Here is a 25,051-nt window from a genome sequence, read left to right on the forward strand (position 1 = left end):
AGAGTGACATGGGAGGCAGTATTTCTTGGAGGAGAGCCGGGGAGACACACTTAATCCAGCTGCCTGGGAGGAGGAGACAGATCTCAAGATAATCTAAAAGCAGGCAATTTTCAGCCCTTCAAGCTGATACACACTCCCCTCATTACCAGCCACACACACACACCGGCTTTTCCTCTCACACACCACACCGTGGCAGGTGGCCTCTGCCCAGATCAGTAGCTGTGGTAGAAGCCATCTTAACAGACTCACTGAGGTTTGAGCTGAGGTTTGGATCCTCCCTGACTGTTTGAGCGCGAGCAGAGTTAGGAGAGCTAGAGCTTCACTTTCTTTCTCAGTGCAGAGAGATCGCACGCCAGGCACGAGGCTCCCCACTCCTCCCCTCTCCCACTCTGCCTTTTCCTGGGCTCCCGTCCAGAGAATGACTGGCTTCAGTGGACCCAAGAGGAGCAACGCAGCCTGAGGATACAGTACAGCAGCTCCAGCCCTGCCTGCCTGCCTGCCTGCTGGGACACACAAATGCACTGAGGTTTTACAAATCAGCTCCAACACCTTTTGTGGGATTCATAATCTTGATTTTTTTTTCTCTGTCATCACATCAGAAAGATTGGAGCTGGGCATACAGACAGACAAACAAACAGACGGACAGACATATGGACAGAGAGCAGTGGGTACTGCGGCGTGAATCTAGCAACTGGACTTCTCTTCTCCCTGGTTACTAAGACCAAACAAGGATAACAACCAGAGCACTATCCTGTCCACCCAAGCAGTGGGTGGATGCAGCTTTCATCACACTGCTATAGGGGAAAGCAGAGACTGTATATAAGCTGCAGAGATCTAGTTGATCCACATTGTGGTGATAGTCAGAACATGGACTGTTACCTCCAAATGGACTTTTCTTGGATTTCTATCTGTCATTAAACATTGTTTGCAGGAACTTGCAGGGCAAAGACTTTCTTTCTTTTCATGGACTTTGCTGGCCATGCTGAGTGGACTTGCAGGATTTCTGTGTGAAGGTGATCGTGGAGTGTGTGTTTCAATGAGGATGGCAGAGTGTGTAAGGACTGTGTATCTGACAATGATGCTGCTGTATCTTGTTCTGCTGGGCACGGCTCACACAGCCCACAGCATCTACCCAAGGATACGTCTCTCTCACAAAGGTAAGAAATACCCAGTGTGTGTTTCTTTTATTAAACCACTTTGTCAAAACATTTTCATCTTGCAGACATTCAAATGCCCTCTTGTGCTGCACCAATATAAAGGCAGTTTTAAGGTTTTGCTGCACAGTGTGTAAAATGGAAACATTTTCTGTTCAGTGGCTTTGGTGAGGAATGAGAAAAAGACAGGTGTAACAGAAGATAATTTTCACTCTTTAATAGACCTCTACTCTCTGTTATGGCAGTGATTATGGAAGCCTTATGTTGGTACCATTACAATTGGCTTAATTGATAGTTAAAAATTTTGCTTTCTACCCATTTAAACTGTAAATTTACCATTTACCAAGGTAATATTTTTTCTCTGCAAGATAATGCACATGCAAATTAAAAATAAACGTATATGCAAAAAATAAATAAATAAAAATAGTGCCGAATGCACCGATACTGTAAACAAAGTGAGGTCAGAGAAGCGGAATCCTCTGTGAGTAAAAGAAGCCGCAGGTTATCATTACATGTAATGAGAAGGTTATTGGAAATTTATGGTTAAGCCTGAGAGAAAATAGTCACCTTTACTTTGTTAAGTGCATACTTTTTAAAACTCACTGTTAATGATCAGGGAGCCTCCGTTTGTTTTGATTCTTCGGCCATGCGGGCTGAGAATCCACAATGTGGCTTTCTCTCATGCCATAGTGGCAGAACGAGTGATGGAAGTGTTTTCTTTCTCTTTTATGGGGGGGTTTGGGGGTGGATGAGGCCGCGTAGAGAAAAGTGTTTGTGTGTGCCTGTTTACGTGTGTGTGGGAGTGTGTGATATGGATGTGCATGCACTGGTATGCTGTCTGAAGGTTGTGTATCTCTTGGACAATAATGGGGGTTTTATCTCTGTAGATAAAAAACTCCTGAGTAAACACAGGCTTTTTCTCACAGTTTCTTTGATCTCTACAGCAACAGAAGGTGATGATTCCACATAAGCCTGTTAGTCATGGTTGAATATAGGTGTGGAATTTGTATGGCTAATAACTCATACATAAATACGGTGATGTGAGTCTGTTGTGACAGTTGACAAGTCTGGTTTATCAGTTACATCCGTGTGGGGGATTTGTTATATTGTGACATTTACTATGTAATTAATTTCTCCCGATTTTTTTTACAGTAAACAAATAAACACAGTAAAAAAAAGACACTACTCCAGTGAGAATTTATGGAAATGGAAGTATAAATTAAGTCAATTTCAAAGATAAACTAAGAGAAAAAGATGAGAAAAGAAGATTTGCTTTTTTGGCCTCAATAATCCATGTATCAACTAAATTGAGCAAATCAGCACTGACGGGCTTAGTCATGAATGTCACATCAATATTTGCTATGATCGTGACTTAGGTGCTGATGAACATCACCCAATTCATTAACTGCCTGAGGGTTACATTGATTGACAGCCCACCTCTCTCTCTCTCTCTCTCTCTCTCTCTCTCTCTCTCTCTCTCTCTCTCTCTCTCTCTCTCTCTCTCTCTCTCTCTCTCTCTCTCTCTCTCTCTCTCTCTCTCTCTCTCTCTCTCTCTCTCTCTCTCTCTCTCTCTCTCCTCTGATACATGTTCTGGCTAGCACAGAGTGCCATGCAAAGGCTGCAGTTGGATCCTATCATTATGGAATGAAAAACATCTAAGCCTTAATATATGCCTCATGGGCTCTACCAGTGATTTTTGCACACACCCTAAACTTCACACAAATTCATATGCACACCCAGACAGACAGACAGGAAGACAGACACATACACACATGCACAGGCAGAATAGTGTAAATTCCACACACGCCAATGACTTGGATGTAGTTCAGGGGAATGGAGAGGGATGTGGTTTTAACTTTTCACCCTAAGGACTAAAGAAATACCACATCATCTGGTATCAAATTGGTGGAAAAACCAGATTCTTCTCTTTGGCAGAAAAATATATAATGAGAAGTAAATATAGTAGTGGGATATTTTTAACCCTCTTCTGGTCACATGGGCAGTGTTGGATCAATATAAATCCCAATATAAAATATCAGATCAACTTTCTCTTGGTTTCTGGGAATGAATTCCTTTGGGCACCTTATCATGTGTTTCAAGGATGACCTTTCTACCATCTAGTATGGATCTCTGTACGCTTTGATGTTACACACATGGTGTGGAATCATTATTCACTCTCTCTTTCATCTATTCCCCATCTTCTTGTCTAGACTTCTGGACCAGTGAAGATTTTTCCAAATGCATTTAATTCACTTTCATCCCAGTCATGCTTCCATTTACTAACACCCCTAATTAACTCCAGTTCCAAAAGGTTGTTACCTACATCACGTGGAGTATTGAGTTACAATCACAGAATTTAACCTAATCGTTGACTGAACAGCTTCCAAAGACCTTAAACACAAGCTAAAGACCTCAATTGCTTGGACTTTTAGGCAATCAAATTCCCTAAATCTAGGGTTGTTATCGGTTGTTATACATACATGTTGAAATTTCTTGCAGGGAGATGTGCTCACTATAGAACAGAAAGTTTTTGTTGTACTTTTTTGTGCCTTTGGATGCTGATCCATTAGGTTTGGATCTGCATCATCCAAGGCTCTTGGCAGCAGCTTCAAATCTCCAGGCCTGTGGAGTGAAATAAGCTCTTCCTTTAGGACAACCATCAATTCTGCCACTAATGAAGCTGTTGCGCAGCTAGCATGTGTCAGAGTCTCGGCAGGCTGCATGTAGGTGGCCAGGCTTGGACTTATTTTGCTGCCTCTACAACACTGTCATCATGGCTGGCATGTGCTGCAGCGAGTGTGATACAGCAGTTTTTCTTATCATGTAACCTAATTAGATCAAAGTCACTTCCAAAAACTCTTCAGTTTGACATGTTGGCTAATTTTGTTAACTTTGCACTTATTCTGTTAGACTTTGAGTTTCTGTTGATTCAGTCATGTCATGTGATTAAAATTCTGCGGTGTTCTTGGATAAACCAGGAGAAAGCATTCCTAAACCTTTCTGACAGGAAACTGACATCCAATTATACTGTTAGAGACACCTCTATGAAAGTTATCAGTGGTTATCAGCCAACAAGTATGGGCAAGTAGGGGCCTGCGCCACCTGCAGTACATATCAGAAGCCCCTTTCATAGTGCGGCCCCGCAAATGTCCCGCTATTTTGCCAGAAAGATCTGTGCCGGCTTAGGGCGTTCATAGTGATCCCTTTCATAGTGCAGTCCGGCATCATGGAACTAGATGGGAGGATAGTGGGAGGAGAGGATAGTGACGTGCGACAGAGCAGCAGCAGCATTGCACAGTAGCACAGTGCTAATAGGCTACACAGTTAGCTCTGTAGCAGTACAGTGTGTATGTACTGCTGCAGCATGTGTTCACTTAGCGACCTCCGTTTGTTTACAATCAGCGGCGCTGGCGGACACTCTGTGCACAGTTAGCATGCTGGTTTGTTTACAATATTCGGCGGATGCTGTGGACAGTTAGCGAAGGCGGCTGCAGTTGTTCTGCATGACTGTCGGACAAAGTGAGAGGTGTGTGTTAGACGTCACGCACAACGTCAAATATTCATAGTGGTCCTGCTTCCAACAGTTCCACCAATTTTCCACCTCTGTGACTACCTCTCAAGGCGGAAAATTGGTGGGATCATTTGATTTTCAGCCCGCTTCTCCTGTGTTCATAGCGCAGGCGAGATGTTACAGAGCCGTAAATGCCACGGGATGAAATGGCACTATGAAAGGTGCTAGTAGGTTTATAAGCCCATTGAAGGGGCTGCTCTATTGACTTGTGTTGTTCAGTGGTGCCCTCTACTGGCCTTGGAAATTCAGAATGGCAGAGAGGCGAAAATTATGTTAATGAGTGTGAAAGCGAGAGGGAAGCAAGGAAACTGAGTATAAAGCACGAAAAAAAGGCGTTCTTAGGGTCGGTGGGTCAAACAAACCGAGGACTTTCACCAAAGAGACCAGGGTTGATGTTCAATGTCAAAACGAAAGTTTAAGGTGTTACGACATTTTACATGACCAACGTATCCTTTCCAGTGCTCATGTCATCCTTGTAACACTTTAACCTATGGAATTTTGTGCATTCATTTGACACCTAACCAGGAAGTTTACTGCCCTAACGTTAGAGGTTTAACTTTGTAAGGAATAAGGAAACTTACTGTTTTTTAATTGAACCTAACCACTTTGCCATTATCTACTGTATGTTCTTTTCAAAGCCACCAAGCTCCATTCACTAAAACAATAATTTTACCTTAATTTCATTTTCACACAAGGGTTGGTGGTCTAACTCGCCTGGATCTGTTTAATTGTTATGTGTTATTTATTATTTTCTTTGGTTTTGTTCAAAGTTACACAATAAGATAAACAAACCAACCGTTGCAGGCAGCATTTAACAAGCAACTTCTCGTGCTACGAGAAAAAAGTCGGGTGACTTTGAAGGGAGCATAGATGGATCTAACACCTTCACTTCAAAAAATCTGAACTATCTCTTTGAAAGTTGACCCCACCCATTTAATAGTTACCTGTCCATAACTGCCCTTGTAATGTGACAAAAACCACTACCTGACAAAGAAATTGCAGACAACAGCAACTATAAAACTAAATTCTTCATAGCTGAGAGAGTCTATGTACTCTTACCACTGTTTGTAGCAAAAAAAGCTAAAGTTTTTCACTCACATTCCTGAAAACAACACGAGTCGGCAGGTTATTATTGCAGTCAAACTTGTCTCTCTTAAAACGTTTCAGTTTAGTAAAATTGTTCAAAAGATCTGGTAAAGCAAACACACAGACTAAAATATTTCACCATGGTTAAATTGACCAGGCATACCTTCAGCATGCCTGCCAAAGATGTGTTTACCTAAAAGTCTTAATCATTTAGTCAGGTATAAATATTTTTTCTTTAGCAGTCTGTGAAGGTGAATCAAGTTATCTGCTGATGCTGAAATGTTCTGACAGGGTTAACATCATACTGTATATGTCCGCTCATATAAATAAACACATGTGCTTTCCCCATTTCAACCCAACATTTACCTCATACAAAATTTAAACAAAACTTGGTTAAAGCACTTAACAGCTGGATTTACTCACACATGTATGTGTATATACAGTATAGGTGAGCACATGGAGCGTGTGGATAGAAATAGGTCAATAAATACTAAAGCCATTTTCTTCAGAATTCACTGTAAAATTGTGAGATTGAAGCAGCAGGAGCTAAGGGACGTGCGAAGTGTGAACACAGGGATTACTCAGGTAGCAATTACTGTTTGTTTGAAACTCCCCTTTGAGCTGTAATTTTAAACCTTCCTATATATTTTACAATCTTGAAATACTGTGGCTGTACATGACTGTCTTCTGACTGAGCTGGGGAAAACCAGTATGGCCTAAAGTCTGTCTGAAATTAAATGAATGGGGGGAATTTTTTGATTTTTTTTTATGTTTTCTATATAAATCTAATGTGCAAAGTGAGGAGTGCCATTAACTTTCTTCCGCCTACACTTGCACCCTATAATTCACATTTACCACATTGGATCATTGCCATAGTGCAGTCATAGACCTTATATCAAACTACTGGAAAACGGAGTTTATAGTGATGATTAGATAAATCACAGGTCAGCAAAGGAAAAATGATATTTTCTCAAACCCCCTCCCCTCCCCTCCACTCTCCCTTTCTCATTTACTCTGTGAACATCCCAGCGTCCTTTTCTCTCCTATTGTGTTATGTGTGTGCTCTCCAGTTCATTAATGAGATGTCTAGAGGGGAAGGCAGCTGGTGAAACTCTAATATCCTTTCTGACCTTTTCCCGGTGAAGGGATCGGGCAGCGGAGATGAGTTAAGTTTGCAACCTGGGAAAAGGAGAGCCGGCACAAAGATTGTTTGAGTCTTTAGAGAGTATGTCGCAATGATATTACAGCAGAGAAAAAAGAGGATGAAGGATGATAAGTGCGGTGAGCATTTCAAGACACAGAAACAAGTGGATTTAGGTTATTGTAGACTGGTTGTTAAATACAAAGCAACATTTGTCTTCCTTTATTTCACTTTGTCAACTTGTTGAGGACAGAGAAAAAAAAAAGAACTAACCATGTGGAATATTGCAACACAAATTGTCGCTTAAACCTACGCAATCATTAAAAGTGGAATAAAGGGTCTTATGTCTTAAGTTTTATGGGGCTTTTGACATACAGCTATGCATTGACACACAGTTACCGCATCAATATCTTATTCATTTAGGCTCCAAGGTCGTATGCATGTGTGGTGAGGCAGCATAGTTTTGGGCTGATGGGAGAGACTTTGATTAAATGTCAGTCAAATACAGCAAACACACGACTCTTACTGTATGTGACTACCTACATGGTTTAATTAAAAGGTATATATCTGTTCGGGCCAATAGCAGCAACAACTGTCAATGTGTTCTCCTGATTTATAACATCAATCAGGTCACAGACTTGCACTCAGTGGGCCTCATTCATGAAACGTGAGCAGAACGAATTTGTGTGTAAACCGTTCGCAGACGGAAATTTACGTGCATCTCCGCATTCATCAATATTTTAGTAGCTCCGATCTTTTCGTAGCTACTAACAAAATCTACACATGCTGCTGACCACACGTAGTGCTTGTGTAAATTTAAGAACGCATATAAATAATGCTCGTCACTGTTGGAAATTACAATTTTAATTCATAATGCGTTCTGTTATGTACACAATACGCAGATGCCTTTGAAACATGTGATATAAACATGACAAACGATTAAAAATATAACATATTTAGTTAAATTAGTTGGCAATTGGCGGGATTAAGATTCAGATTAAACTCATAATTGTGAATTATCTATGTAAATTGACGCATCCTGCCTGCAGTTCTCAGAGGTATCATTAAATTAATGCCAGAGTATATCCAATTTCCATACGGCGCACAACGGCAGACAGAAGTAATGCAGGGGTTCAGCGCAGTTGCAAACATGCCAGGTGTTATCGGTGCCATAGACTGCACACACGTACGCATCAAGGCTCCATCCGGTGATGCATTTGCTTACATTAACCGGAAAAACTTTCATTCCGTGAATGTGCAACTGATCTGTGACGCAAAGTGTGTGTTGTTAAACGTTGTGGCACGGTGGCCCGGTGGGACGCATGACGCATTCATCCTGCGTAATTGCGCAGTTGGCACGCGTTTGGAGGATGGAGCTGTGAGAGACGGCTGGCTCATTGGTAAGAATATAGCCTGCATAATCACATGTGTGTGTTATATATGGACTTACCTTTCTATATCCATAGGGGATAGGGGTTACCCACTGACGCCGTGGCTTATGACCCCACTGGCCAGCCCGCAGACACCACAGGAGCATACAATGAGGCGCACGCGGCTACTCGGGCCGTTGTAGAGCGCACCAACGGGGTATTTGGACTCTGAGCGTCCTCCTCCTGTGGCAGATGTACTTTTTTTGTGTGCGCTAATGCGTTTCTTTGCGTCAAGTTTAATGTCAAACCATTTACGTTTAACCTCGGACGTAGTTCTTTGCACTACAGAAACCACATTTACTGCGTCCGTCACCTCCCTCCACGCTTTCGCTTTGCCTGTCCCTGTCACACCACTACTAACAGATGAAAATAAAAAAAATTTTTTGGACTCCACTTCTCCCAAAATAACTTCAATCTCCGCTTCGGAAAAATTCTTTTTTCTTTCTCGTTCTTTTTTTCTTTGTGCCATGACTGACAGGTTGACAGGATGCCTCTACACACCTCCTTATATGGTGGTCATTAGCAATTCATGGGCGGGGTTCATGCTAATTGCTGATTATCGGGAGCGCGCTGCCACCTTACGATGGATTGGCATTCATGATCATACACACGTGTTTACGATCAGATCTGAGTTTCCCGCGGCGTTCATGAATCCGGAGTAGGTTTTTAGTAGCGTAGGCTTTTATGTGCAAATCTACGCACAAATCTACTAACGTTTCATGAATGAGGCCCAATGTTTATTACAGAGAGACACACGTTTCTCTCTCTCTCTCTCTCTCTCTCTCTGTCTGCTCGGACACTCCATGTGGCTTTCATTTTGCTCTGTGACATCACTACCACCCCCCCCACACGAGAGGATCCGGGAACACAAGGCTGTATACCGATAATGGCATAACACCCCAGTTCCTCAGCTCCCGACCCAAGCACCAGGGGCTCCGCAGTCTCAGACCTCGACGGCACAAAGAGAACAGGCTCTCTCCTTATTCTTGTCCCCTTTAAAACACACTCCAACCAATCTCTTTGTTTCTTATCCAGCACGAGTCCCATAGCTCAGTAAGTTAACCTCCATAGGCTTATTTAACTGGAAATATGAGACTGCCTACCACAAGTATTTCTGATGTGAAATGTGTGCTTAGTATTGGCAAGAGATTCAATTATAGGAGCAAATTTAATTTGTGTTCCTGAGGAATGTTTTATATTAACTCCTCTGTGCATTTATCTTTAACTAAACATGAATATCCAGCCCCCCACTGATGCCAAGAGACTTATAAGAAGAAAAAAGTTGCTACTGCGCACACACACGTACGCAAACACACATATTGTTCTCCCCCGTTGCAGCAAAACTGCGTCTCCATACATGGATAAAGAGGAGATCGCAAAGTTTATTTTGATTTCACTTAACCAAATCTTCACGGGCATCTCTCAGCACTCCTCAGACAGACTATGAAAGTGTCTGTCTTGAGGGAGTCCTTTTTCCCTGTGTTTTCCATTTGAAGTGGGATCACAGGAGGGCCATGTGTCTCCCTGGCTCAGTTGCCGACAGAGAAACACCCTCCTCCTCCTCCTGCTATTCTCAGTTCCTTAGCTGACGGCGAAGGAGCCCTCACTGGCTACAGATGGCGAGAAAAACTTGGACAGAAGAGAGAGGGAGAGGGAAACTGCGGAAATCCCCCCTCTCCCTCTCTTCAGTCTGAGCAGTGGCTGCAACTGTCTGTAACCAGTGCATTTAATGACAGAGGAGAAGCCTTTTAAACAGTATGTGTGCTCTAAAGAGTCTCTCAGTGTGTCAGTGTAATCACATCCAACAATTGTTTTATAGTTACTCTGTAATCATGTGTAATCAAGCCAATTAATCAACACCTTATAATAAATGTGATTATAATTTCCTTTCACTTGTATTTACATACTGGTGAGGAATACATTTTCCTTCTGTCTCTCGTTCTTATCTCTTTCAGTCTTTCTCCTCTATCCTTTTTTCTTTCAGTTTCAAGGTTCAAGCTGGTTATAGTTAGGAGATTCCTCCTTTTGTTTAATCATATGAACATGACATGGAAACATTCCAGTTCATCTAAAATATCACATTTACATAAACAAAATTTCAGGATGAAACCTATCTGTTTTTGTGTTTATGTGTGTGAGAGAGTGAGACAGTTGCATGTCTATGCATCTTGCCATGTGCATGTGTCCAAACAGATCAGATGCCACTCATGATTATTACCCAAGACAAGTGAGAAGTAGATGGAAAAAAAGGGTTTGGCTTATGGACTGTTTACTCCATCACTTTAAATAGCCGTCTCCGTCTGTCATCTGAATAAGTGGTAGCAGATTTGACTTCACATAAAGAAGGGGCCGATTGTTTGAGAGCCTGGCCTAACACTTGTAGAAAAGTTGGAGTGGAATGTTAGAGGGACTGTCCTTGATCCAAGTTCAGCTTAACTCTGAGCGGACTGCGAGAAGATAGAGGGGAGAGACTGTGTGTGTGTGTGTGTGTGTGTGTGTGTGTGTGTGTGTGTGTGTGTGCGCGCGTGTGTGTGTGTGTGAGAGAGAGAGAGAAATAGCTCCAAGTGTGTGTGTGGATTAGATAATTACAGGAAGCATGTCTGAACTCTGGCAGAACACCACTGCCACATCCCCTCAGTTTCTGCCACCTAACCACCCGGATCTAATGCTACTTAAACAAACAGTCGCTTGTCTCCAACATAGAAACCTTAATAGCAACAAAATGTACTCAGTCACCCATTCCTCTGTGGATACCTAATCCTATGTTAAACAAATAAAACCCTTCTACGAAGTGTATGCTGTTGCTGTGAGTAATCTACACAAATGGGATAAACACTCCCTGTTTCTATCTTGGAGATCAAGTATCACTAAAAATATACAGATGCTAGAAAAACAAATCATACAATTACCCCCTGCAACCCCAGCATGTAGAAACATCTCAGTGATATTTGAAGTAGCTGTAGGGTTGGCATAGTATTACAATCATGTAGGTAAGTGGTCGCCTTTTTTCCCTCTCTTCATTTAAAGGGATGCTTCAGAAAAGTGAATGGTTTAATGTGCATAAAAGTAAAACAAATGGACATCCTGTGAATGTTTGTGCTATACATTTGATCACAAATCCTGGCTTGTCTGCTTGAATCTGTATGAGGTTTCAAAGGTTTTGCTAACACACACCAGATCCTCGTTTCTTCTTCTACAAGGACACGATGATCCAACCTGGTCATGTGTTAATGAAAGGTTTTTTAAGCCAGAGGAAGTGCACACCTCAGGGGCTTCAGCATTTTGTTGAAATCCTTCACCCTCAACCTCCCCAGAAGCTCACAGGTATAGAAGAGCAGCCTGTCAGGTTCAATCAAGTAGATACAGATGGGTGTGTTGCATGTGTGCATGCAAACTATCTGGATCTACTTGGTTGGTGATTTCTCTGATGAGTTTGAGTTTATATTTAATGACATATCTGTCATGGTCCACTGCTTCCTTCTTAAAGTGGGATTTCAAAATCACCTAAAGCGAGACTGACAGGGAGTGGCAGCTGATCTCACACTAATGGCTGATAAAGAGATTGGTTCTGTTTCCTGTCTGATAAATCTGCTTCCTCCTGACTCACATCCTATTTCTTCCCATCTCTGCTTCAACGAAGTGTCCAAAATGACCTCTCAGTAGTCCTGAAAGCAATCTTTTTGTACTTCCTGGTGCCTGGGAGGTCAGCTTTAACCTGCTTGCACTCTCACTGTCATTTGATGTTTTACTGATGATAGAAATAAGATGCTTTGTAGTTATAAACCAATGACACATAGAAGTATAGCTGAATCGAGTGAGGTGGCACATGAGAGGCAGATGAGAGGGAAAGATAACTCTGCTGTTGCTCTTTGTCATTCTCTTGGGGAAGCTTTGAATCAGAAACACATGTTGCAATGTGCCCGTGGGTTACTGAAGCAGTCTGAAATCCTTTAAAGATGGGGTTTGGTCAAATTTGATCTCACTGGTTAACACAGGCAAGAAGAAAAATGAGAATCCACATTTGAAATGACAAGAGAACAATCTATTCTATCTCTTTCTATATTTCCCTGCATAGCTGAAATTTCTTAATTGCACATTTCTATTGTGTTGCTATAATTTTTCTGTCCTAATCTCTTTTAATGTGTGTGTTGTTATCTGCAGAGCTTTGGCAGCTGAACAGGACCTGGGTGTTCCAGGGACATGGAGCGTCACTTCAGCCCCAGACTATGCTGCTGGATGAGGGCCATGAGAGGCTTTATGTTGGGGCCAAGAATACTCTGTTCTCCCTTAGCCTGGACCGGGTTAACACACACCACAGAGAGGTAGGCCTGTTGTCATCCTTCCCTGCCTGTTAGGAAGTGAAAGTCACACACCAACAGGGCAATGAATAGACAAACAAAGTGTGTATGTGTGCATCTTCATAGGTCTGTTTTCACAGCATAAAAATTTGAGTTTTAAATGCGTCCGTGGCCTAGAGGTTAGGAATCGGGCTTGTAACTGGAGAGTTGCCGGTTTGAATCCCGGTACTGACAGTGCTGAAGTGCCCTTGAGCAAGGCAACTTACCACAGCTCCCTGGGCGCAGTAATGTGCTGCCCACTGCTCCTTGCATGGTGTGTTCACTAGGTGTAAAAAAGGATGGATTAAATGCAGAGGTAGAATTTCCCCATTGTGGGATTAATAAAGTAATCTTCTTCTTCTTCTAATCTTGTTATGCAGTGAAGATAATGGCTGTTTGGTGACTTTTTCAACTATACACCTATGAATGTTCACATTTGAGTTCAACTGTGTTTTCTCTCAGATCCAGTGGGCCAGCACAGAATCTCAGATTGAAGAGTGTTTGATGAAGGGGAGGGAAAAGGTAAGGGACACCCTAATTTCTCCTCTAATGGGCATTGGTAGTATGGCTGAGATTGATTATCTAGATAAAAGCATAAATGCCCAGTTGATTCTGTGCATTAACTTGGCATTTATACAGTATCATTATTATGTGAGTAGATGCATACATTATAAATATTGTCAGCATGTATTGATTGATTTACATATATCACAGTGTTCATTAACCTTTCTTTAACCTGAGGTATTGATGTTATTGATGAGGCAGTAAAAGGCCTGGAATTTTTCCAGTACACCTTTTTCTCTTGCTTGGCCTCCATCTGCCCTCATGACCTTCTCACCCAACCATCCTTCTTCTCACACACTGCTTCATCTCTATATCTCTTCCAATAGTCGGAGTGTGCTAACTACATCAAGGTCCTGCAACAGTACAACCAGACCCATTTGCTGGTCTGTGGAACAGGAGCCTTTAACCCCATTTGTGTCCTGGTCAGAGTGGGACAGACTGGGCAGGTGAGTCCAGATAGATTTCAAGTTTTGGTTTCAAAAGCTTCCTCCTGCGAGAGATATTTTCAAAGTCAGAACTTTGACTTTTCTTGAGTGTTTATCCATAGGGAATATTTGTAGTTATGCTGTTTTTTCTTTGCCTACTTAAAAAAGTGTGTGCCTTTTGAAAGCATCAGTTTTCCTCGGCAAAAAAGACTAGCAAAACAGATGGTTATTATGATTACATTGTTGCAGAATTCTTCACTATACATTCAGCCAACTCTCCAATTGTGCTGCTCTACTCTACACTCTTACACTCTCTCGCTCTTTAGATGGAGTAGCCAAAACTTCTTCACACTGTTTTGATGTTTTAGCCAGGAGCTCCTAGAACTGTTAGTCAAACTTGGACTGCTGAGCTATTTAACTCATGCTACTGTTAAGTTTATCCTCCTAGCAACAAGGAGAGATGTGAGGTGGAAAAGACAGTAAGAGAGGGTGTAGTTTAAGATTTCCTCTGAGGGAGTGTACTGTTGGGCATAAGGTTCTCATTTATATCTAAAAAATTATCACCAGTATTGTCCAGGTAAACAAGGTGAACAGGTCAGGGACTTTCTGTTGCAGCATGTTAGGGAAGACTCATATCTCACTGAGGGGTCAGTTGAAGTGTGTCAGCTTCTAAGTGGAATTTGGGTGCACAGAGTGTTTTGTGTGCATACTGCTGTCCATGTGAAATTGCATGCATCCATCTATGTGAGCATGTTTGCCTACAGTATGACACATATCTCCCACCAGATGTCAAACATGGAACAGTCCTCAGTGTGTGTGTGTGTGTGTGTGTGTGTGTGTCTGGGTGTATTTAGAGTGCAAGGAGGGGAAAAGGTTTCCACCCTGCATTCCAACACTGGTCCAGTAGGTCGACCAGGCCAGACACACCATCTAAACAGGAACCAAACATCACTCATATAAATGGAATGCTGAGAAAAACTGAATCCATATAAGCTACTTAATCTCTGCAAGGTAGGGTCACATAAATTTCATACTCGGAGTATGAGATTACATCTAGTCTACGATTACCATTACGTCTGGGCTGAATAATATTTACAAAACGATAAACTGTGATAGAAAACACCATTGCCATTTATCAAACCAGCCACTGAGCAATAAATCAGGTATTAATACACCACTGGCCCAGACCTTAAAAAAAAAACAGCCCACATTTGCAGAGTACTGGATGCAGACTAATATTGTATCAGCCTATTTTACCTTATTTCCATTTGGTTTTATTATTAAATGATGGATGACTTTAACCCAGAAAGTGACTTCTGTTACAGTCATACGCCAGGCAGTAGTCACAGCACGGTGGGGTTCCGTGGCTACTCATAAATCAATATATGACATCTCCTCTGATCTGCCAGTGACAGTCATAAACAGTGTGGTGGCCCACACGATATGAGCTGTGGTTCTATAGGGAGTTCAGGTCTATGTATGTATGTGTGTGTGTGTGTGTGTGTTTCTGTGTGTGTTTCTGCCACCTGCTGTGCAGGGCAATAAGATCAGAAGAGCAGAAGTAGTGAACTCTCTATGAGATAAAAGCAGAACATTGTTAGTTATACACATCCAGACAAAAATCCTTCATTTGGTCATCCATCACTCCTTGTCTCATCAATCTTTCCTCCTCCTTCCCATCCATCACTTTCTGATCCCTCCTCTCTCTAATTCACCTCTCTCTCTCTCTCTCCTCCTGCACACTTTCTAGGGGTTTGTCTGGATGTTGTTAAAGCTTTTGCAAAGGTACATATTTTAAATATGTGCGTACTGTATTCATATTCATGCATATATTTTCATGAATAACTCTTTCTGTATCCGTTTGTGTGTCGTGTTTTGTTCTTAGGACAGGCTGTTTGCTGTTGAGGATGACAGTATCATGAGTGGCAGAGGACGCTGTCCTTATGACCCCAACAGTCCCTGCACGTCTACACTCTGCAGTAAGACATTGCTTACTCTATCACTTATCCCCTCACCATCAGCTCAGCTAAAAGCACAGTTGTGAGACTATGACTTAAAGTATGTTTTCATTTATACAATTCAGTATATGCAATTCACAATGAAGAAACATGCTTACTGTGTTGACCTCTAACTAGTCAATACTGCCATCTTGTGGCCATTTTCATCAATGATTTCTTTATTTCAATCACTGTGAAATGAGTTTGACATTTGTGTGTGTGTGTGTGTGTGTGTGTGTGTGTGTGTGTGTGTGTGTGTGTGTGTGTGTGCATTAGGAGGGGAGTTGTATGTTGGCCTGTACACTGACTACTGGGAGAACGATGGTGCTTTCTGTAGACTTAACAACCAGACCTACACACGCACTGAAAGAGACGACAGGCAGCAACTCAACGGTTGGTGTACATTATAAAAAAAATATCTTTAAAATGCAAGGAGTGTAAACAGCTATAGTATGTGAGTTAAATCCTAAGTATGGTTTTACAAATATCAAAACTTTCTGACTATTGTAAATAGCTATTCACATGAGATGTATTGATTTGGACCTGGTAATTTAATGACTGATGATCAAATTAAACGATGGAAATATATTTTGACCATTCTTATCAGGATTGGGCGATTGTTGATTAATGAGCTTGTGTTGTTTAGGCATAGATTTTTTTCACACACAGGCTTAATAAATACTCAGTTCTTAAAAAGAGAATCCTACCATAATGCACTGGAATAAGTATGAATTTAAAACTAAGAGGTTATAATGGGCATACTGTGTGTGCACTACCTCTACCTCCACTACCTAACCATTTTTATAACTTTGTTTCATCTCATTTCTTTTGTGACAATTCATCTTCCTACAGAACCTAAATTTGTGGGCTCAGCAGTTATTCCTGACACTGATGACAGGGATGATGATAAAGTTTACTTCTTCTTCACTGAGCGAGAGATGGATGCTGAGGGAGTGAACAAGGCTGTGTATACTCGTGTCGGGCGAGTCTGTGCGGTGAGAATGCAAATGCTGTAATAAGATTTTTGGCCACTATCCAGCCAAAGTATTGCACTCACATTCTATATCTGCCTTCATCTCTCAGAATGACCAAGGAGGACAGAGAATGCTGGTGAATAGATGGAGCTCCTTCCTGAAAACTCGTCTTATTTGCTCTGTGGCTGGACCAAACGGCATTGATACACACTTTGATGAACTTGGTGAGGTTACAATGAGACTCTTTGCATGCCATTTTACTTCTATTGTTAAACTTTAATGGTCTTGTGCTTTTTATGCACACATCTGCATCTATATTCCTCAAGATTTAGAGTGTCAATTTGGTATCAAGGATACTATTGTGGTATTTTGTAACACTGTGTCTAAACTGCAGTAGTTGTAACCATAAGATGCAAATCCACTAAGTGAAGAGTGACTAAAGCCCCATGTATTACATTACATTCAAGTCACAGAGCAAAGTGTTCAGTTTACCAACAAATAAAGAAGGGATGATCTTTGAGAAATCCCAGGAACTCGTTTAACAAGGCTTACTGCTGCTCTGAAGGTATTTCTAAATCCACAAGGACTGTTATATCCATCTGGATGAAAAACATATTCATCCGTCTGCTGCAGGATAAAAAAGATTTTAACCAAAAGCTCCCAAAAGTGTACTTTAACAAACTCTCTCAACCATGCTAGCAGGGTCTGTTCTAAACTTTTGGAGGGGCTATGTAGGATTGAGTTTGTGTATATAAAATACTAGTCATCCACAATGCAGGCATGTCAGGGCATCGCATATGTCTGTTGCAATATGAAAAGAATGAGAACACTTTCTTAAATTGACCTCCAAATGTAATTTATTTAACTTAAAGTATAGGCTGCAGTGCTGGAAAACTTCCAAAGAAGAGCTTGTAAAGATAGTTCATGTTGACTTTAGTTATTGTCTTCTTCATTAATGTAATTAAGCTAAACAAAGAGACCCCAAAATGTGATGTACCTATTTAGTTTTTTTGTTTTGTTTAAAAAATGTTTTAATTATGGGATAGTGGGGGACATTAAATTACTACCTACATTGTCCATTTGGCCCATCTCTGAGCTTACGGTATTTGTTGGCAAAACTAGCGCTTACTGTTGCCAGTTTTTTTTAAGGAGGTTACATTTTATTTATTATTGTATTGAGTTCCTGAAAAATTAGAATCTAGGGTGCTTAAGTTACAGCTCATATCTCAAATGAGTGGGCCAGCTGTGTAGGCTGCAATGCAAAGCTGTATTACTTAGCATAGCATTGCTTTGAGCAAAATGCCAGCATCTGCATGCTAACATGTTCACAACGGCACTGCTAACCTGCTGATGATTGGCAGGTACTAAGTTAACCCTTTGATGCACAACATATTGACCCCCCTTCTAATGCACAACATGGGTCAAAAATGACCCGCATTAATTCCCCATGTTATTTAATGCTGCTGTGTGTTTCTGTGCTCTATCTTTTGATATCAACTTGTTATGATTGAATATTCCAATATATTCCAAGATATTCTTTAAATATCTTGTTTTTGATAACAGATCATTATTTCCATTTTGCCTCTCATACTTTATGAAGAAAAAAATGTTTTGTATTATTACATAGCTAACTATTTGGCAAAGTAGCTTGCTAAGCTAACTACTTAGCCAAGAAGTTAGCTAAGTAGTTAGCTTAGCAAGCTACTTAGCCAAGAATTTAGCTAAGTAGTTAGCTTAGCAAGCTACTAAGCTAAAAAATAGATATGGGTAATTTTTGACCCATGTGGTGCATTCGAGGAGTAGTGACACAAAAAGGGATTTTATTTAAAAAAGAATAAAGGAAAACAAAATTAGGGTGTATGATGATCAAAAACAAACTAATTGAGGAAAACCTGGAATACTGAATGATGAAAATAATTTATTGCAACAATATAGAATACATAAAAACATAAAAACTCTGTCGGGTCACTTTAGACCCATGTTGTGCATCAAAGGGTTAACCATGTCAGCAATGTCAAAGTTTTGGAGAAGTGATGGTGGTGGTGGACATGCTGACAGCTAATTTCTACATTCTGTGTTTCAGAGGATGTGTTTGTGCTCAAGAACAAGGATGGGAAGAACCCAGAAATCTTTGGCCTCTTTAGCACAACAAGGTGAGTGCAGGGTGACATCAGCAGTCTATTCACTGTTGTGATGTTACTATCCATCAAATCACAAACAAAACCTTCTTTTTCAGTGCGGTGTTTAAAGGCTATGCAGTGTGTGTCTATCACATGGATGATATAAGAGCAGCCTTTAACGGTCCATTTGCCTACCGAGAGAGACCCGAGCATCACTGGACACCTTACGAGGACAGAGTCCCCTATCCTCGACCTGGATCTGTGAGTCTTAATATCTGAATGAAATAATGTTTATGGGTTTTCATTCTATGATGCACCAACATTATGCATTCACAGCACTTTCCATTAGTCTGTGGCCATGACAGAAGTCCTTTGGGATAGACAGTGTTGGGAGCATGTAGGACAGCTTGGGTGAATGTCAGCATTGTTGTAGCTACCTCAGCAGGTCACACAGGGACAGTCTGAGCCAGACTAAAGCATGTCAGCTTTTTTTATACACTACATAAAGGGCTGAGACATTTAATGGCCCTCTTCTGTCTCTGTCCTTTCTTTACTCCTTATATTTCTGTCCTGCCATCTCTTTCACAGTGTGCCAGTAAAGTGAACGGCGGTGGCTTCTCCAGCTCTAAGGAGTTTCCTGATGAGGTCTTGCGGTTTGTGCGTTCTCATCCTGTAATGTATCGTCCAGTCCTCCCCCAGCACCGAAAACCTGTCCTGCTGCAGACAGAGCCAGGCAGGAGAAAGCTGACCCAGATCGCTGTGGACAGAGTCCAAGCCCAGGATGGACACTACCACGTTCTCTACATCGGCACTGGTACACACACTGAACATTTGGCTGCACCAACACACTTTAGCATCAAAACTGACATTTTAATGGCATAAAGACATATATTAAAATTATATATCAGTGAAAGAGCAATACCAAAGTTGTTGCATACTGACGGCTTGAAACCTGCATTTTATAAGAATAATGCTATTAACTGTTAGTAGCAACAGTGTAACATTAATGTCTTCTTTTAATAGATGACTCAGTGGTGTTGAAAGTTATCACCATCTACAACAAAGAGACAGACACTATGGAGGAGGTGCTGCTGGAAGAGCTGCAAGTATTCAAGGTACACTATTTTTAGCTGCAAAATGTGAAAGCAACGTCGACTTTGTAACCAAGCAAATTCTGCATTTTACTGCATACGTATCACAGTCCATTATTGCTGCACTTACAAAATAAGAGGGAGTATTTTGCAAACACTGATTGCTGATTTGCTTCCTTGCCATCGTCAGAGGGGCACAAGTGTCATTGAGCAGCCAGCCTGCTGAGAGAGATCTTCAGAGTGATTTGAATACATCAGTCCTTCTTAGATCAGTTACATTTGAAAACTAGTCTGCAAGCAGTTACTGCTCCAATTTTAATTAAGGCCTGATTTGTGATGGATAGAAGCATGACGGGAGGCCTCCAGTCACAAAGAACTTCATGTCTACTCTTGTTTCTTTATTCCAATGGTATATGATGTGACATTGATTCTAAGTAACAGTTACATTTTTGAACAATGGTAAAATGTTTCCTGTTTGCAGGTGCCAGTATCAATAAGAGAGATCATAATATCACCCAAAAGGGTAAGAGGACCATCTAAGTCCCAACACTGTTGTTCATTCATGCAATTCTGTTGTTTAGCCACAAGATGTTAACATTGCAACACTTTACATTATTTTGCATTGACATAATCTATATATGCTGTTGCCTGCTTTTGGCTATATAACCCAGTTGAATTAGGTAAATACAGGAAACATTATGTATAAGCATATTTTGTATATATATTAAAATTTGACTTGATATTAATGGCACCCATGCTGTTGGGTCCACAGCAACAGCTATATGTTGGGTCAGAGGTGGGTGTGGCCCAGGTCAGACTGCATCAGTGTGACCTCTATGGCTCAGAATGTGCTGATTGTTGTCTGGCCAGAGACCCCTACTGTGCCTGGGATGGTCTCACCTGCTCCAGATACTACCCTGCTGGAGTCTACACCAAAAGGTAAAAACAGCAACCACAGGACTCATTCTTTCCTCTCTGCATATATGTGTTTGTTCACGTATTTACCAGCACTTCTGTTTTCACCATAGCACCTTGCCCTGAATGTCACAGTGCTCTGAGGCTGCTTTGCCATGTCAGTATCACAGGTTCTGGGAGACATGACAGCCAGGTGTTGTGTAATACCTATCAGTATGCACTTGATCACCCCCTGCCTCTTTCTATCTTTTCTCTCACTCTCTCTCTCTTTGATTTCTTTTTCTTTCCTTTCACCCATCTCTTTCACTTTCATCACATGTTCAAAATTGCTCTCTCTACTTCCCTTGCTCCAATCTCAGCAGACGATTCAGGCGGCAGGATGTTCGCCATGGCAACGCCGTCCAGCTGTGCAATGGGCTGCAAATTGATGGTTAGTGTATAAAATGACTGTGTGATGTGTGATGTGTGATGTGTGTGTGTGTGTGTGTGTGTGTGTGTGTGTGTATTTATTGGTCTAAAAAAATGTCAGAAACAAACTGTATAACCAGCAAAATGACACACTTCTTCAGAAGCACTATACTCAATATGAAAAAAAAAGAACTCTTCATGTGTCACTGCACTGGGAGGTAAGAGGTTAGTGTGCTTCTACTGAGGCAATAGATTGGGGCACAACAATGTTTGTCAGCTAATGAAAGGTCACGTCAGTTCATTGCAATCTCTCTTGCCTCACTATCTTTTATGATGTGTGTGTGTGTAGATGAACAATGGCCCAGAGGTGAGGAGAGGTTTGTTTACGGTGTGGAGAGCAACAGCACTTTACTCGAATGTGTCCCTCGGTCACTACAAGCCAAAGTCCTCTGGTTCCTACAGAAAGATGGAGAGAAACAGGAGGTGAGATTGATGGAAATGAAAAAGTACAAATATAAAAAATTCTACACATTTATTACACTACAAACACGGATATAAAAAGTGCTTGAAATACACACACAAAAAAGGAAAGTGGCACAATGGAGGTGGTGTATAAGGGTTAGTTAATTTAAACAATATTTTGCCATTTACTCCTATAGTGTACACCACAGTGGCCCTATAGATCTGTCTGGTCACACAGAGATTTCAGCACAATTGCGCTAAATGGAATGACATTTACATAGTGAGGTTTATGGACTGTCCTGTGTATCTGGGACATTGTTTCTGGAAGGATGTTGGTGTACTTGTTCAATAAGTGGAGCATAAAGGTGAACAGAGACGTCATTATCTGAATATGTATCTGTATGCTGTATCTGTGTCATTTTTGTGCCTTCAAAGCATCAAATTAATGTAATATTGGCACATAATTAACCATAAAATATACTTAAAATTTTGAATATACTTTATTAACTATTATTAACTATCTTTACACTTTTTATCATTTAAAGAAACAATATAACTGACCTACAAACATGTCTATCCCCAGAATAATAACAAGCAACTTCGGGTAAAATAAATATCTGTTTTCGATACATTATTTCTAGGATTTTTTTTAGGATTTTATTCACCTCTATTGACCATAGCTATAGTCCTTGGAAAATGCATTTAGATGTATCAGAATTGGATAACCCCAGATGGTTATACAGCTCACAGAACCTTAAGTACAGAAGTCATGGTATTGAGTGCACTATTGATGTTCTACCATTCCTTAACTTCTCCTTTAGTTCTATAGGTTTTTTAATTAAAATTCATTGTGGGAGAAGAACAAATTTAGCAGCAGTGCTGCAAATGGCTGAATTGCTACATTTGGCTGCATCAATGGCTGGATAAAAAAAAAAAAACACTTTGCTTTTTTCTCCTCCATGTAGGTTCGAGGTGACGAACGGGTTGTCATAACCTCCCACGGGCTGCTGTTTCTACGAGTGAGAAGCTCCGATGCTGGTGTGTACGTGTGCCAGACTGTGGAACATTCATATGTGCACACATTATTACGTATCTCTCTGCACATACTCAGAGGAGAGAGGGTGGAGTCAGCGATCCACAGGGCCAATGATGGAGATGGAGAGAAAGCTCCAGCTCCATGCCATTCATCCATGGGACCCCCAACAGGCCCCAGCATCAGCCCCAGGGCTCTGGTACCATCCTCAGTCCCAGGACCCCACTCCAGGCTGTGGTACAAGGAGTTTCTCCAGCTGATTGGCTACGGGGATGCCCAGAGAGTAGAGGAGTACTGTGAGAGAGTGTGGTGCTCTGACAAAAAGCGTAAAAAGACTAAAAAGAAGTATGTTCCTCCGGGTGGCGAGAAGAGAGGAAAAGGGAGAGGAGAGGAGAACTCCCACCGAGCACCCAGGCACACCTTGGACACCTGAGGAGAGCAGAGATTGACTGCATGCACACACACACACTCACACACACACAAACACACACACACAGCCAAAAGGTCAGACTCACTCAGTGTTTGCACCATGTAAAAGGTTTTCACTTTGTTGCTAACAACAGAAAAACAACAGTAGCTGTTGTAGCTACATTTATCACTCAGTAATTTGACTGTGAGGTTTAAAAGAAAGCAGAAATTTGTCTTTTTTGTGTATGTGGTGTTAACTGATTATGTGGTGCAGACCTTTAATACTAGAAACATCAGTGTCAGATCAGAGCAGAGGCCCTGGGAGGAGATGGACAACTGATTCAGCGACGTTGCCTCTGATCTGAAGAGACAGAATATTATATATCAGCTCCTGTGGACTGACCCAGCCCAACCCAGCTGTCAACCCAAACGCACACAGACTGCTACACTAAAACTCTGCACCTCCTCATTCAATGGCTCAATATAACAAACTTACTGTATCTATATGAGAGAAACATTGTTAAAGGTTATGGCCTTTTAATCTTTTTTGGTACTATGATAACTTATTTTCTTGGTCTCTACTATTAGTTGTGTAGTTGTTTTTAGATGTCATAAACTGGAAAATATAGTGTTGTTGTTTTTGTACAGTGAAAAATATCTTGAGCTTTATGATACTGCTAATTTGATTATCATGTGTTCTTAGCTGTAGTGTGTGTGGTTATATTGGCCACTATGCATACAGTAAGATGTTGCAATGCCACTATTATGGATACTTGAGGCATGTTTTAATTATGATTATGCCCTCAATGGAAAAGATTACTATTTAAGCACTTGTGAAAACTGTTACAGTTGATGAAAAGTCATAATATCAGTGGATATTATTGTTATTGTAAGTGTCTACATTTACATCTACAATTGTGATCAAATGTACCAACAGTATTGTGTGTATTGTATATTGTATTTATCTAAAATTCAGGATGGTCTTTGTGTGCACATCTGGTAACTATAACTGTGTATTCAAAAAGTCATCCTTTTCTGCTGGCTGTTGCCTCGTCTTTCCCTCCCTCCCTTGCTCTCTCTTTCTTTCTTTCTTCTCTCTCTAACAATCCTTCCTCCCCCTTCATTTCCTTTTATTCCTCTGTAACAATGTTGCAGATGGGATTCATAATTGCCACCACAAAACAGCAACGCAGAACACCACATTTCCCTCAGACTAAAAAAAAAGAAAATTTAGGGTGACCATCCAAACATGCCATTAGCAAAACTGATGAGTCAGCCTCATGAATATTCAGTGAATCCTGAGATGACAGAAACAGCAAACAATCTGTTGTTGCGGTAAAATGCATTGTAAAATAGTCTGGAGTTTTTTTTTCCATGTTGTGCCTTATTTATCTCTTAATTTTGTCACTTTAGAGTTTTGACCTTGTTGTATTCATAATGGGGTAAAAACAATTGCTTGGTCTCTATCAAGGCCTTATATTGTCACTCATCATTCTCCCTTAATATTCTTTACCAAGAGCTTTGACTTAGATTGAAAATGATGTGTCTGCTATACCCCTTATAAATACCTGCCATTAAAAAAAATGGACCATCCTTCCGTGGTGTCACCTCTGTGGTTTAGCCATCAATAATGACAACGTATACTCAGTCTACACACACACACACACACACACACACACACACATCCTTGTACTTGTATCTTTGTGAGAGCCCTCATTGGAATAGGGAATTCCCTAGCCCCTTCCCTCAACTCTTAACCTAACCTTCACCAACATATACCTAATTGTAACCTTAACCCTAAAACACAGTCCGAACTCTCAAACAAGCCTTTAAAGAAGTGAGGACTGGCATTAATCTCCTCACTTCACAAAAATGTCCTCACTATGTTGGTTAAACGTGTTCCGGTCATCACTATGTAGGAAGTACAAGAACACA

The 25,051-nt window shown here is 41.0% G+C and overlaps 1 protein-coding gene across 2 annotated transcripts; it reads left to right on the plus strand.

Moving 5' to 3' along the window:
• The first annotated feature begins 166 nt into the window (after nt 1-166).
• sema3e (sema domain, immunoglobulin domain (Ig), short basic domain, secreted, (semaphorin) 3E) lies at nt 167-24,709 on the plus strand. Of its 2 annotated transcripts, none has more exons than XM_059335774.1 (17): nt 167-1,157; nt 12,544-12,704; nt 13,182-13,241; nt 13,610-13,729; nt 15,594-15,687; nt 15,982-16,098; nt 16,558-16,700; nt 16,789-16,903; nt 18,763-18,832; nt 18,916-19,060; nt 19,388-19,613; nt 19,823-19,914; nt 20,372-20,413; nt 20,663-20,829; nt 21,165-21,235; nt 21,563-21,696; nt 22,641-24,709. In XM_059335774.1, exons 1-17 carry the CDS (start codon nt 980-982, stop codon nt 23,139-23,141), a joined length of 2,436 nt encoding a protein of 811 aa, XP_059191757.1. In that variant the 5' UTR covers nt 167-979; the 3' UTR covers nt 23,142-24,709. The 2 variants fall into 2 exon arrangements, with proteins under 2 accessions (XP_059191757.1, XP_059191758.1); XM_059335775.1 differs by having other exon boundaries at nt 21,168-21,235.
• The last annotated feature ends 342 nt before the right edge of the window (nt 24,710-25,051 follow it).

The sequence above is a fragment of the Centropristis striata genome, chromosome 6 (assembly GCF_030273125.1).
Source record: "Centropristis striata isolate RG_2023a ecotype Rhode Island chromosome 6, C.striata_1.0, whole genome shotgun sequence".
Classification (NCBI taxonomy): Eukaryota; Metazoa; Chordata; class Actinopteri; order Perciformes; family Serranidae; genus Centropristis; species Centropristis striata.